Here is a 12,880-nt window from a genome sequence, read left to right as displayed (position 1 = left end):
AAGCAGCATTCACACCAACCACAGCACAGCTCTGGGCTTCGACAACACATGAGGCTCTTTAAACTCTGCTTCAGGTCCAAAGTATATTTTTTTAAACTGGCAATGTAGTCTCCCTCTGCCCACCCCACACAATTCGCCCTCCCCTCTCTTTCCTGAGGGAACAAGATACAGTTCAACAGACACCAACATCTCATTAAAGTGGCTGTGTTTTGTTTTCTGCATGCGGGGACCCAGGCCCAGTGGGTGCAAGCAGGTTATTGAAACACACGAGACATCGCCTCTCATCCCATCCTTCCCTGACATTTTCCCACCAGGGCGGCACTTTTAATTCAAGAGTTCCTTCACATTGTCCAAATCTGACTGTACTCGGAAACGTATACACTCATTCCCTAAACTACTTTTCTTTCTTAAAAGGGAGAATCATCATCTCTTGCAAAAGAGAATCATTACACATTGTACAAAAGGGTTGGTGCAGCTGTCTAAACATCAAAATATTATATCACAAAACCACTCCCTGTCTCAGCTCCGGTTTCCCCTCCCCCCCAACATTCATGGTTTGGTGCTTTGCCAACATATTTAGTGTCTGACTAATTATTCCATGCTTATTAGTGTTTCATTTGAAAAGATATCTAAATTTCCTTTCTAAGCTAGTCTCTTACACTCCTGACACTGAGATACAGTTCCATAGGCACTGGTCCCCTAGTAGCTGATCCAAATGTCCATTTTTCATCTGTGGCCCTGCACAGTTAATACCAAAAGCTGTTCAACCATGGAGGTGGGAAATAGTGCAAAGACCCTGTCCTCACCCAAAACCCATACATTTTCCCGGAATGGTGAACGGATGACATCAGCTGTTTGATTTTCCCCCTCTGTACCCAGTTATATCAAATCCAATTATAATATTGCACCCGCCCCCACCAACATGAGCAAGCGGAGATCAGCTCGCTGAGCACATACAGGGGAACAAGCCTGAGGCCTACCAAGGGGCCATGGCGCAGTAACACACAAGGGGTACTTGCCCATTGAGTCATCAAAGGAGATACTATCCATAGTTATGGAAATTATTCATCAACAGTTGCATGTCAGGTTTATCCACATTCTATGCGGCTTCTGTCTCCCCATGTAATTTTACATTGTTTCAACCACTGTTTCTGTGCTTCAACTTTGCTGCTGGGATTCTGAAAGCTGTTTGCACAATGAAATGCAAAAAAAAAAGCAACAGCTATATATTCCAGTCAAAACCAACTTGAATTGCATTGTGTTCAAGAGCCTCTTTAAAATAGGCCTGCCCAACCTGCCTGCCTTGTTCCCGGCCCAAGGCTGAACAAAACCCAAGGCCTCCCTACAAACTGGCCAGCTTTAGATCTCCTAGGAAACGGGCTGTCTGAACAGCAGGTCAATAATTTAATGAAGGGTTCAGGCTTCAAGGATGCTAAGCAAGGCCCCAAAGCCTACACAAATCCTACACGATTACACATTTATCTACAAAATCCCATGAAATCTTGCAAGGCAGTAAAAATCCTATCAGATTTTTGAAGAAAAGCCTGTTGTTGTATCTTTGTTTGGTACGCTGCCACCTTAATATACTTAGTTAGTCTAGCTTAGAGAGTATCCTTAGTCTGGAGCAATTGGAACATTAACCTTTATGACATTATAACTATGTACAGCTTCACACCAGTCTGTGTGACTCCTCTGAAGCCTCGTTGCATCTAGCTTCAAGTGTCTCTCACTGAATCTCTTACATCATCATGGTAGGAGGTATTCTTTACACTCTCTCAACATTAACCCTTTCAGACCCTTATGCTACATCTCCCGCCAAGTCTTTATCCAAATATATATATTTACATACTTTCACTTTTTATTCACATACTACCCCATCTTCCCCCAGGTCTCTGACTTCATAAATTCAATCTGCCAGGAGGCTTCACAACTCGCCCTGATCTTCTTGTCGTCAGATGCAGAATATTGGTCGTCTTTCTCTGAACTCTTGTTTCTGGACTTGGACGGCCTTCATTGAGGTTTGTAATATCCAGCGCTTTCTGAATTTCGGGTTCAACATCTGGTTCGTCCAAAATGTATGACTGATTGCTGTCTTTGATGAATCTTTTGTTCCTTCTTATAGTACCTTCTGAAGTTCTTACTAAATAAGACCGATGTTGAGTCTCCTCTCTCTGGACAATTACATCTTCTCTGCTTTGGGCTTGTACCAATACCTTTTGCCCTTCTGACAACTTTGGTAGGTTCCTGGTATGGTATTTCCTGTAATAATTATAGGCTTGTTGTTTTCAGTAAGACTTTTCTCTGTCTTGAATTCTCTGATAATCACGGATTTGTAGCCCTGGAAGTAACTTCTTGGGTAGGATTGGAAGTTGTGTTCTAAGTTTTCTACCCCTTATCAGTTCGGATGGCGCTAATTTGCATCACAATGGAGTAGTTCTGCAGTTCAGAAGTGCTGTTTGAAAATCTTGATTTTTCTTTAACAGGGCTTTAATAGCTCTGATTGCTCGCTCAGCTTCTCCATTAGATTATGGATACCTAGAGGAACTTGTTAGATGTATAAATCCACAGTTTTCCGTAAAGTGCATCAAGTAATCTTTTGCAAATGTGGTCCATCTAATCAGGTAATCACTATCTAATCAGATATACCATGTGTTGCAAAGATTTCCTGTAACACTCGAATGATTGCTTCAGTTGTTGTTGTGTACAAACGTTTAACCTCGAGCCACCTTGAATGGTAATCGATTAGATAGGATTTTTCACTGAAGATGAATGGATCCATTGCGAGATGTTCCCACGATCAGGTTGGGAATTGAGAGAAAATAAGAGGTTCTCTCTGGCCCTGTCTTTATGCACTGCACATTAGGTGGCAATTTGAAATCATTTTTTTGATATCTTTTGAAATTCTTGGCCACCACATGGACGCCTGAGCCCATGCTCTACGTATGCCCATATGACCGTGGTGCATTTTTCCAAGATATCTACCTGGAGTGACTCTGGAATAACCAGTCTCTCGTCATATACCAGCAAATCATCCACTATAGTAAAGTGTCTTCTGTGTTCAAAGAAGATTTTCATCCTCTTACCCTTGGGACTCTATTGTGGCCATCCTTGCCTGCAATATTGGAGGATAGAGAAGCATTCTTCATCTTGTATCTGCGCATGACAAATTTGCTGGACAGAAATAGGAAGCGGAAATTCACCAAAGGCTCTCCTCTTTTGCGGGTCTGCCATTATGCCACTACTGCTGACAATTTGTCCCAAAAAAACAAATGGACGTTTTTGAAAACTTGCACTTCTCATTAAGTGTTAGACCTTCATCCTGCAGATGATTCAAAACCGCTCGAATCCTCATGTTATGTTCTTCATTGGACTTACCGTGAACTAAGATGTCATTCATATGGCATATTACACCTTCAAAGCCCTGTAGAATTTTCAAAATAGTTCTTTGGAATATTTCCGGTGCTGACATGATATCGAATGGTCGACGGTTGAAATAAAATCTTCCAAACGGAGTAATGAAGGTCGTCAATAATCTTGACTTCTTATCCAATGGAACTTGCCAAAAGCCACTACTCACATCAAGCTTTCTGAAGACAGAACTTTTGGATAACTTTGCCAAGCATTCGTCTACTGAGGACATGGGATGAACTTCCCGTGCCACAGCCTTTTTAAGTTAAGTCTACACAAATGCGAAGATCACCGTTAAGTTTAGGAGCTGGAATCATTCCCAAACACCACTTGTAGCAACAGGAGAAATGACTCCCATCCTGGTCATGTTTTCTAGTTGATATTGGACTTACTTCATTATTGGGTGTGGAATCTTCCTAGGTGTGAAAAGACAAACTGGCTTAGCAACTTTTCGCAAAATGATACTATATTCGGTCTTCAGTCTCCCTAGAACAATAAACAATTTCAGGAATTCCTTTTGGAAGTGACTCCTGGATTCTTGTTGCTTAACTTCTTCTACTTTCTTTATAGATGAAGGTCAATACAAGCTCTTCTACTTAAGAGAGAGAATTCCAGATTCCTTACAGCATGCAATGTTTCTACTATCTGCTTTCCCTTGTATTGGAGTGCTGCCAGTAGCTTCCTCTTTACCTCGAGTTCAACCCCTCCTGGGCCATGTAACTGAGTTTCTGTCGGTTGCAGGTAATGTGTTGATAACGACGGCTCTTTGTCTGATAAGATTGTTAGACTTGCTCCGGTGTCCAGTTTAAAATTGGTGATATGTCCGTTGACATATATATCTGCAGATCAAAATGCTTGATTCGGATCATTGATCTCACCAAGAAACTGTTTTGGTTGTTCTCCTGAAGGAGGCTGTTTAACTTCCTTAACCACTCTATGCTTGAATGCTTTTTCTTTTGAACTTGTGGGAGTAGAGATTTTTCTTTGGCACATTTTACCAAAATGCCCTATTATCTTACAGTGGAAGCATTCTGTTTTGTTTGCAGGACATGTGTTCACACCTGTGGGTACTTTTGGCATCATATCACTGGCAGGGTTCAATGGCGTTTTTCGCTTTCCCTCCCTGATGTACCTTTTTTTCCCGGTGCTTCATTTACAGCTCTCTGGTTAAGGAACTGTATGGTTGTTGGAGGTTTCTTGAACCAAGGTCTTTCTTCACCTCTCAGGATTGCTCTGTTGTTCTTGCAGACCTCTGCTTGTCTCACCAGCTGAATAGCTTTGTCCAGGGTGAGGTCTTCTTTAGACGGCAATAAATCTGATAGGGATTCATCAGCAATACCTAATACAATGCAGTCTCTTATTAATTCTGCTTTAAGATCTCCATATTTACATCCTTCAACTAGCCTCTAAAGGTCATTGATAAAAGCATCAACTGTTTCGCCTGGTTTCTGGACCCTTCTGTTGAATCTTGCTCTTTCTAAAATCTTATTGCTCCGCAAGTTAAAATAAAAATCAAAAGCTTTTAAAACGTCATCAAATTTGGCAGATGTCTCATTAATGCCTGTCTTGCAGTAACATCATCTGCTATTGCCCCAATAGAACACAACAATGTGTTAACTTGCTCTGCTTCAGACTGGCTGTCTAATTTGGAAGCAATTCTGTATCTCAGAAATCTTTTTCACCAGAGTGACCAATTTTGGGTTTGATTTGGTCCTTCTATGTGTTCGAACCTCTCTAGTATTGTGAATTTAAGCTTCAGAGCTTCAATTTATTTTACTTTCACTTTTGGGTTTTTCCCTCCAGTATCAGAAGTTCCCCACGCTTTTTCAGCTCCGTGCTGACTCCAGCTGTGGCCAACATTTCTGCCTTTGAAATCTCGCAGCTGGATTTAGGATTAATTTGCTCCTTGTAATAAACTCAAGTTTTATAGCATTACTGCTATACTCCTTTAACTTCCTTATTGCAGAGAATTGACTATTTGCAGCCTCGTTTTTTTTTCTCTCTTCGCTCCAGTCGCCACGTGTAATGGCGCCACACTCAGATCAGCCCTCGCTAAGGACTTTCCCAGTGCTGCCTGCCTAGTGCCATTAGGGCCAAAAAAATGTTACCCTCTTTTGGGGTTGCTCACCAGATCCTTAATCGTTGCTTGGTTCTCCGACTCGATGCCTTCGATCGCTGAACCAGATTTCTACCGCCAATTCCGCGACTCTCCGTTTCTGGAACTCTGGAGTTTTTCCACAGCCTCTTCTTGAGTTCTGCTCTCTTGGTGCTTTCCCCAGGTCAGCCCTCTTCTAAATTTCTTCAATTTCTAAAATCTTCTTCTGGGTGTAGCATGGTAAGAACCATCGTTATTTTCGATGTCACCGCTGATCACCATGTTGTATGTTTGTTTGGTATATTGCAACCTTAGTTAGTCTAGCTCAGAGAGATTCCTCAGTCTGGAGCAATTAGAACATTAGCCTTTATTACATTACAACGATGTACAGCTTCACACCAGTCTGTGTGACTCTTCTGAAGCCATGCTGCATCTATCTTCAAGTCTCTCTCACTGGATCTCTTACATCATTACGGTATAGGAATTCTTTACACTCTCTGAACATTAACCCCTTCAGAACCTTATACTACACCTGTAAGCCCCAAATCAACCCTAAAAACAAAGGGCTCCAATTATTGTGTATTTTTGAGAGGGGACAGATGATTTCTCAATTCTGCAAAGTTTTGATTTCACTTATGTTCATACCTGCTAAAAATGCAAACAATTAAAAAGGAATGTGATGAACTCGTAACATCCTTTTGTTCTTTTTTAACCCTCATTTCTGTTGATTTAGTTTTGAACCTTTGCAAGATGACCATTAGCAGCAGTGATGGTATCATGAGAATAATATGATTTAGAGAAGTAACTGTGAAAACAATGCATAGTGATGACATAATCAGGGGAATATGGTTTGAAAAAGTTATTGAGACACAATAGATCTTCCATGTGGAATGGTCTGTAAGAAATGACTAAAATAATTCTGTAATAAAACCTAGACAGCCCTTCGTTAGTACAAAATCAGATACAATGTCTGACCTCTGCATTCTCCACTTCAGTTCATATTTCAACTCTTTTGCCTAGCATGCAATAATGCAAAGTACATGTAAACATAATGTGTGTGTTAATTCATAACTTAAAAAATATATAATTACCATTATTCTAAGTTTTCCCCAACTGCTCACTAAATTTATCCAGTGTGTAGCTGAGCCAAGTGGACTAGGAAAGGTCACAGGGTCAACTTGTCTCATCTGGAGTGGTATTAAGGGCATCCTGTAATAGGCCTTAGCACCCCTGGATTGGATGGCCGGAAAACATCAGTTGGGACTCCCACTCCCGAACATATATTCAACAGTCCTTTGTCGGAACTGTGCAGGTGTAGACGTCGAATGAAAACTAGGCCAAGCTGGGCTGAGATGCTCCCTGCAGTCAACCTGCCCCTATTTATTGTTGGTGCATTCTTTTGTGCTGCCTAAAGCTGGTCAAGTGGGGGGACGGATCAACTTACACATGCTTAGCAGCAGTTATTAACGTCCAGTGATCAAAATGTGAACTTTTGTTGTCTGGTTTTCATTTGGAAGACAGGGCAACTGTTCCTAAAACTGCACAGGGTGGGGGGGGTGGGGGGTGACCCTGGTGAAGATCCCCATTTTGTATTCGCAAGAAGGCACAAAATGGCCCATGGCGCCGGTTGAAATGTAATAAAATAGGGCCGGTATGTAACCACGGCAACAGACACGGGCACACTGAGTATCAAACAGTACTCACTTTGTAAACAGATTAGGATCAGTCTATAATAGAAAGAGCTTATTATAGAGTAATTACAGCCTAACGACTGGGCAGGATGTCCTGAATGAAGGGTCTAAATTGAACTCACAACCTATAGTTTTCAGTTTTCAAAGATAAACAAAAAAGGAAACCTATCTATGTTTCCGATCGCCTCCACACCCAGGCTATGGGAAAACTGCTTTGTAACCAGATAGTTCTTAACCAGTTCGAACAAGTTGGTTGTGGACAGGAAAAGTATTGCCACAATTTGCCCGAGTCATGCCTTTGCACTGTGGGATTCATCTGCATTTAACATTTTGGGCTTACATTGTACTTGTAGAAAATTACATTTTCACCAAATAAATCATCATAAGGGAGGCTTTTCTTTTTCATCAACTTTGTCCCAACGTTTGTCTCACAAATGTAACGGGGCAGCCATTTGATTCCTTACCCCCTCCCTCCAGTTTCAGTAACAATCAATGGGTGTCCTCAGATACTTAAAAGCCACTCTTCACATGCGAGCCTATATGTTATGCTGGCTATTTGACTGCAGCAGGCACCACAGTTGCACCCGATCCTCTCTGGATGCCCACACACAAGCACTTGCCAGTAGTTGGCCGAGAGGGGAGGGAGGCATCACTGGATTAAAGACAGGAGAGTGAATCCAGCCCAATTATAGTGTTCCTTATTCTGGGGTATATAGCATTTCCCCCACCACCCTGGCAGAGTTAAAAAGTCAGCCATTTGTTTCAGGAAGGGAAAAGGAAAGTAAGCAGAGATTTGACAGACGGGCAGGTATGTGTCAGCAATGTTCTCGGTCACAAAATAGGGCAAAGAGTCTACACCTGAGAATGTTAGGACAGATGCAATAGATGGAAAATAGGCCAGCATATTTTGGGACAATGGCCAGATATTGCCTTTCTTACTCAGAATCAGACCACAGATGTACTGTACAGAAGGATAACAGCAAAGTCAATGTCCTTGCTCATTTAGCAAGCCAGCTGTCAATTATTACGGTGGCAGCACCTCCGACTTAGGGTTTCCTGCCAGTGAGATAACCCTTTGGTGTCCATGGCTTGATAATGATTATACAATTAAACTCTGACTGTTAAGAATATAATGACAGATTTCTATATGTAACCCAGGGGATTTGTATGGACTTCTATAGAAAATATGATCGTCTGCACTTTCAGTAACTAACACTTGCATCCCGTAACACTTTCCTGTCATGCTTAAAGATTTGCTTATTCAATACACATGCCTCTGATTACTCCTTTTAGCTCTGACTCCAATTTAGCCCTCTGGCCTCTCACTTGACATGTTCTCTGCTGTGCCTGAGCTCCCCCGAGTCCCCATGCTTTGACTCCAGCCTGACCACTTCAGCTTTCTTCTCTGCCCAGTGGTAAGACCTATAATCATGTTCTCAGCCGTGACAGGCAAACCAACCTAAAAGGTTGTCAGTAGTTTTTTTTAAATAGTAAAAAGGACAAAAAGCACACTTCTATAACTTAAAGACGATTCCTGAGTCACCTGGGAAAGCGGCAATAGGCCTTTATCTTGGGTGGCTGTGGTGGTTGGTTTCTCCAAGGGCTTTCCAAGCATCGCTAATTACACTATCAGTGCAGTAAGTATTTTAAATAGGTAAAACATGTTTCCCAGCTCAGTATTGGAAATGCTTTGTCATAATATCTCTTTTGGGGAGGAGTGTGAGGAGATTTCAGCCCTTTCCCCAAAACATATAACCAACGCGCGCACACTCCAACACTAACACAACCCAGTTTTCCCTCAGTAATTCCACACGTTATCCCGTACAATTCTACTCAACCTGAAGGCCCTTACTCACAATCATTCCACAATCTTGCGTCCCACACTCCGGTATCCATGCACCCATTTCTCCAATGCTCCCAGAACATCACCATTCACCTCTCATTGCTCCTAGACTCAGACGCACCCTACTTAGTATTCCCAGATTTCGTAACCTCCCAAGATCTTCTTCTCATTACTCTCACAGCGAGCAACACCCACCCCTTTCCTAATGTTCTCACACTCTGCCATAGCAATCCCTCTGTACCTACATCCTAAGGACACAAATGTCTTTTTTTATACCATAAAGGCCACATGTCTTCTCATCTATACTGCATACATGTACCTGACAGACACCACACAAACTACCTCCACAACTCCTTCACCAGTGCCTACAGGATGACTGTGCAAATTCACCATGAGCAGTGCCACAGGACACCCACTAGTACATATTTTAAAAAGGATACATGCTACATGCAGGATTTCAGTACACTCCCGATGATTTTGTTGCTGCTACAAGATATAGTCTTACAAAAATAGCCAGTGATTGACCTGGAGCCTAAAATTTACAAGCAGTTCATCCCAGTATTCTGATTGGTTTCAAAGTGGCTGCATTGCCTGGATTTGACCATTTAGCAGCAGCCTTAAAGTGACAGGCTACATTAAACATCATAACTGTGCTCCAAACCCAAAAGCACCTGTGACATCCGCTACAATACATTAAAACAAAGTCTGCAGACATCGCACGTGGTGGCAAACACAACCTGAAAAAGAGAGAGAAAAAACACCCAATATTCCATCCTGGCTCCTGCTGAGCTCCAGTCTGAAATTAGCAAGAGTTAACTGACCTCATTACTTTGGAAGCAATGACAAGACTTGGCAAAGAGCTTAAGGTGACAGGTCAGGTTAGCAGTTAAACATCACAACTCCTGTCCAGACTACTCATGAGCATTGACACAGGTGACCTGCTAGCTTGAAATAATGCATCAAAGAAGCAGCATAACTGATGGGGTAGCTGATAGGAGTCATAAGTACTCCCCTCTGGAGTTGTGCGAAGGTTTCTCTAGAACTGGAGAACACAGCCTCTGCTTATAGAAAGGTAAATTCAAAACTAATCTGCAAAAGTGATATTTCAGTGAGCAAGTGGCCAATCTATGGAACAGGCTCCCTCGAGAGATGGTGGAAGCAGTTAGTACTGATTCACTCAAATGCAAATTCAACAGATTTCTTTCAGAAATTTTATAGGATACAGTGTATGATTAAATTGAGACATGCCATATGGCGAGTGTGCTTAGGAGGAACAGGGACTTTGGACCCATGGCTCCCAAAGCTCTCCACCACTGGGGTTTTCCTCACCTCGTGTCTCGGTTTGTTGTAGACTTATTGATAAAGAAATTGGTTGCTGTGATTAGTCATCAACTCCATTACTGTCGCATCATGGGATTACCAGGACGGTAGAAGGCAAACCAGGTGGGCTCGGTCTTTCTTCATCTACCAATTCCGATATTCCTATGTTATGCTCAATTTGGCATTTTCCCTACTCCTGCACTAATTAATTTATTTTCTTTAGCAAAAACAGGCAAACAGAAAAATAAAGTTAACAATTCTTTGTAGAAGGCTGCTTACCCTTTGCGGGGGTTTGTCAGACACTGAAGTGACTCATTAGATTAATCATGAGAAATACTCTGGTAACTTCATTCAGTAGTTTACAAAGTGCAGTCTCCTCAAATCAGCACTGTCAAATTTATATACTAGCAGTGTGCTATTCTGTATATATCTCATTTAGAAACTGCAGAATTGAAATTGTGCTGTCTGATATTTTTAAATGAATGTGTTTGTACAAATTTCCTCTGTCTGTTGTTTTAACGATGTCAGGTTAATACCTCTATTAAATCACTGGGCAAAGAAATTTCACATGAATGTGTTAATGTGTTCCAGTTTAGATACTAAGTGTTGGCAACCCACTGGCTCAGTTGGTCAGTTTGCTGCCCAGAGTGATCGATGCTGTGTTAGTTAATCTCTGATAAATCACAGCATCTGCCATGGCAGGTCTCCTTGTTGGGAAAGATCTACTAAAGATTCATTCTGTGGTCTCTGTCATCTAGGTGACCCGTGAACTCCAGTGGGGTCAACAGCGGAGTTCTGTAGGAGGCATGATCCTGGTACAAGTGGTGGGGCCGCAGCCCCTGCAGATTTTCTTGGGCCTGTTTGTACATGAGTTGTAGGTCACGGTATTACTCTATTTTGATGTCAGTGCCTCAAATGGGATGAAAAGTGCAACAACAAAAGCAGATTCTCACTTACTCTACTAGGGTCTCTGTCTCGATCTGGATGCAAAACGTCCAAAAGCAGGATTGCAGAGGGTTGCGGTCAGATTTAGTGAAGGCGGCGGAGAGGAGAAAGGAATAAAAACAGAATGATGAGGGAAAATTCAGTAATCAAACTTACAATATACACAGCATTGTAGCCAAGATTTGCTTAACGCACATTCTCTTCACACCCAGCTCTCTGTGGAGAATGTGGAATTGGGGAATTTAACCTATAATTCCATCAATTGTATGTACAGTGACGTTGGCATGGAAACCATGAAAGAGTCCCAGCTCCTCCACATATCAACTAGCACAATATGGCACAGTATTTTAAATTCATGCACTTTTCCTCGTAAACTAAAAAAAATGTGCTTCCACTGACACAAACCAATATGTAGGTTAGGACAGCCCGTCTGCTCCCACACACCAGGGGTAAATATTCATCTCAGGCAAATTGACTGCAACGGAACTCAATATGAGGCGTAACTGCGTATAACGGGCATCCGATCTGATATCACCCATTCTGTACCACAGCTCGAGACAAGTCTCTAACCCCCGCAATCTACATTTTATTTACTTATCAATTCAATGGAATCTCTCATCGGAGATCTAACCATCAAATTCAGGAATGCCTGCATGGTTGGTCTGCATGTTTACAATTGTGAATGTCCTTGATCTGCTTGGCAATTTTCTTTCTTTTCTCAAACCAGTGATGTTACAGTATGTCAACTGTGTCCAGGCTGGCTACAAGCTGGGTCACAGTGGACGCTAGCTCCCTGAAACATGCACAATAACACAACATTGCAATGAACTGAAACTAAAAAATCAAATGTAGGAATAGTTAGAAAAGATGTAACGTGCTGCCTCAATTTCAATAGCACCCAGAGGTGCTCTGATGGCTCGGGATGTAGGGTTCGAATGATTCCAAGCCCTTGCTATCCTGAAAGTTGATCCCTACATGTCGGAGCTGGGAAGTTCCACTTGGCACTGCCATACCTTTCAGCAAAGCAGACATCACACAAAAATGAGCTAATGCCTCAACTTTAGGATTACACTGATCATGAGATAGCAGGAAAAGCAGAATTGTTCATGACACAAACATGTCATTATTTGAATGGTACAATGACAGCCTTGGATGCATTGCAAGAAGGACATTTATCTGTTTACATTTCAATTAAATATTCCAAATATGAAGATAAATATTGACAATGGGCTGGATTTTAGCCAAAATGGCGTGGGGTGGCGTGCCCAGAATTGTCCTACCCCCATGCCATTTTGTCCGCAGCGGATTCTGCGGCAGAAAGGATGTCCGCTGGGAGGCCAATTAAGCACTTAGGTGGCTCATTAAGGACTGCCTCCCACCTCCACTGGCATGTAGCCAACATCAGAGGGATCCTCCACCGTGTGGAGAGACCACCAGGTAAAACCAGGGCCTCCTAGCGAATTTAGGGGTGGGTCCCTCATCGGAGTGCAATCGATGGCCCATGGAGGGCCCCACAGCAGCAATGGCCGCCTCCATGGCAACCACCCCCGCACCCCCTTGCTGGGGCCTGCCTGAATG

General features: G+C 42.4%; 1 protein-coding gene across 9 annotated transcripts in view; it reads right to left on the bottom strand.

The window, feature by feature from the left end:
- Positions 1–12,880, bottom strand: part of LOC137351605 (transducin-like enhancer protein 4) — a 194,012-nt gene that overhangs the window by 96,123 nt on the left and 85,009 nt on the right. For all 9 annotated transcript variants that reach the window (XM_068016204.1, XM_068016196.1, XM_068016202.1 and 6 more), the window contains exon 8: positions 11,315–11,337. In XM_068016204.1, coding sequence (XP_067872305.1) covers positions 11,315–11,337 — 23 coding nt within the window. The remainder of the gene's footprint in view (positions 1–11,314; positions 11,338–12,880) is intronic.

The sequence above is a fragment of the Heterodontus francisci genome, chromosome 36 (genome assembly GCF_036365525.1).
Source record: "Heterodontus francisci isolate sHetFra1 chromosome 36, sHetFra1.hap1, whole genome shotgun sequence".
In the NCBI taxonomy this organism is placed as follows: Eukaryota; Metazoa; Chordata; class Chondrichthyes; order Heterodontiformes; family Heterodontidae; genus Heterodontus; species Heterodontus francisci.
The sequence above is the reverse complement of the archived record's forward strand: the minus strand, read 5'-3'. Positions and strand labels throughout refer to the sequence as shown.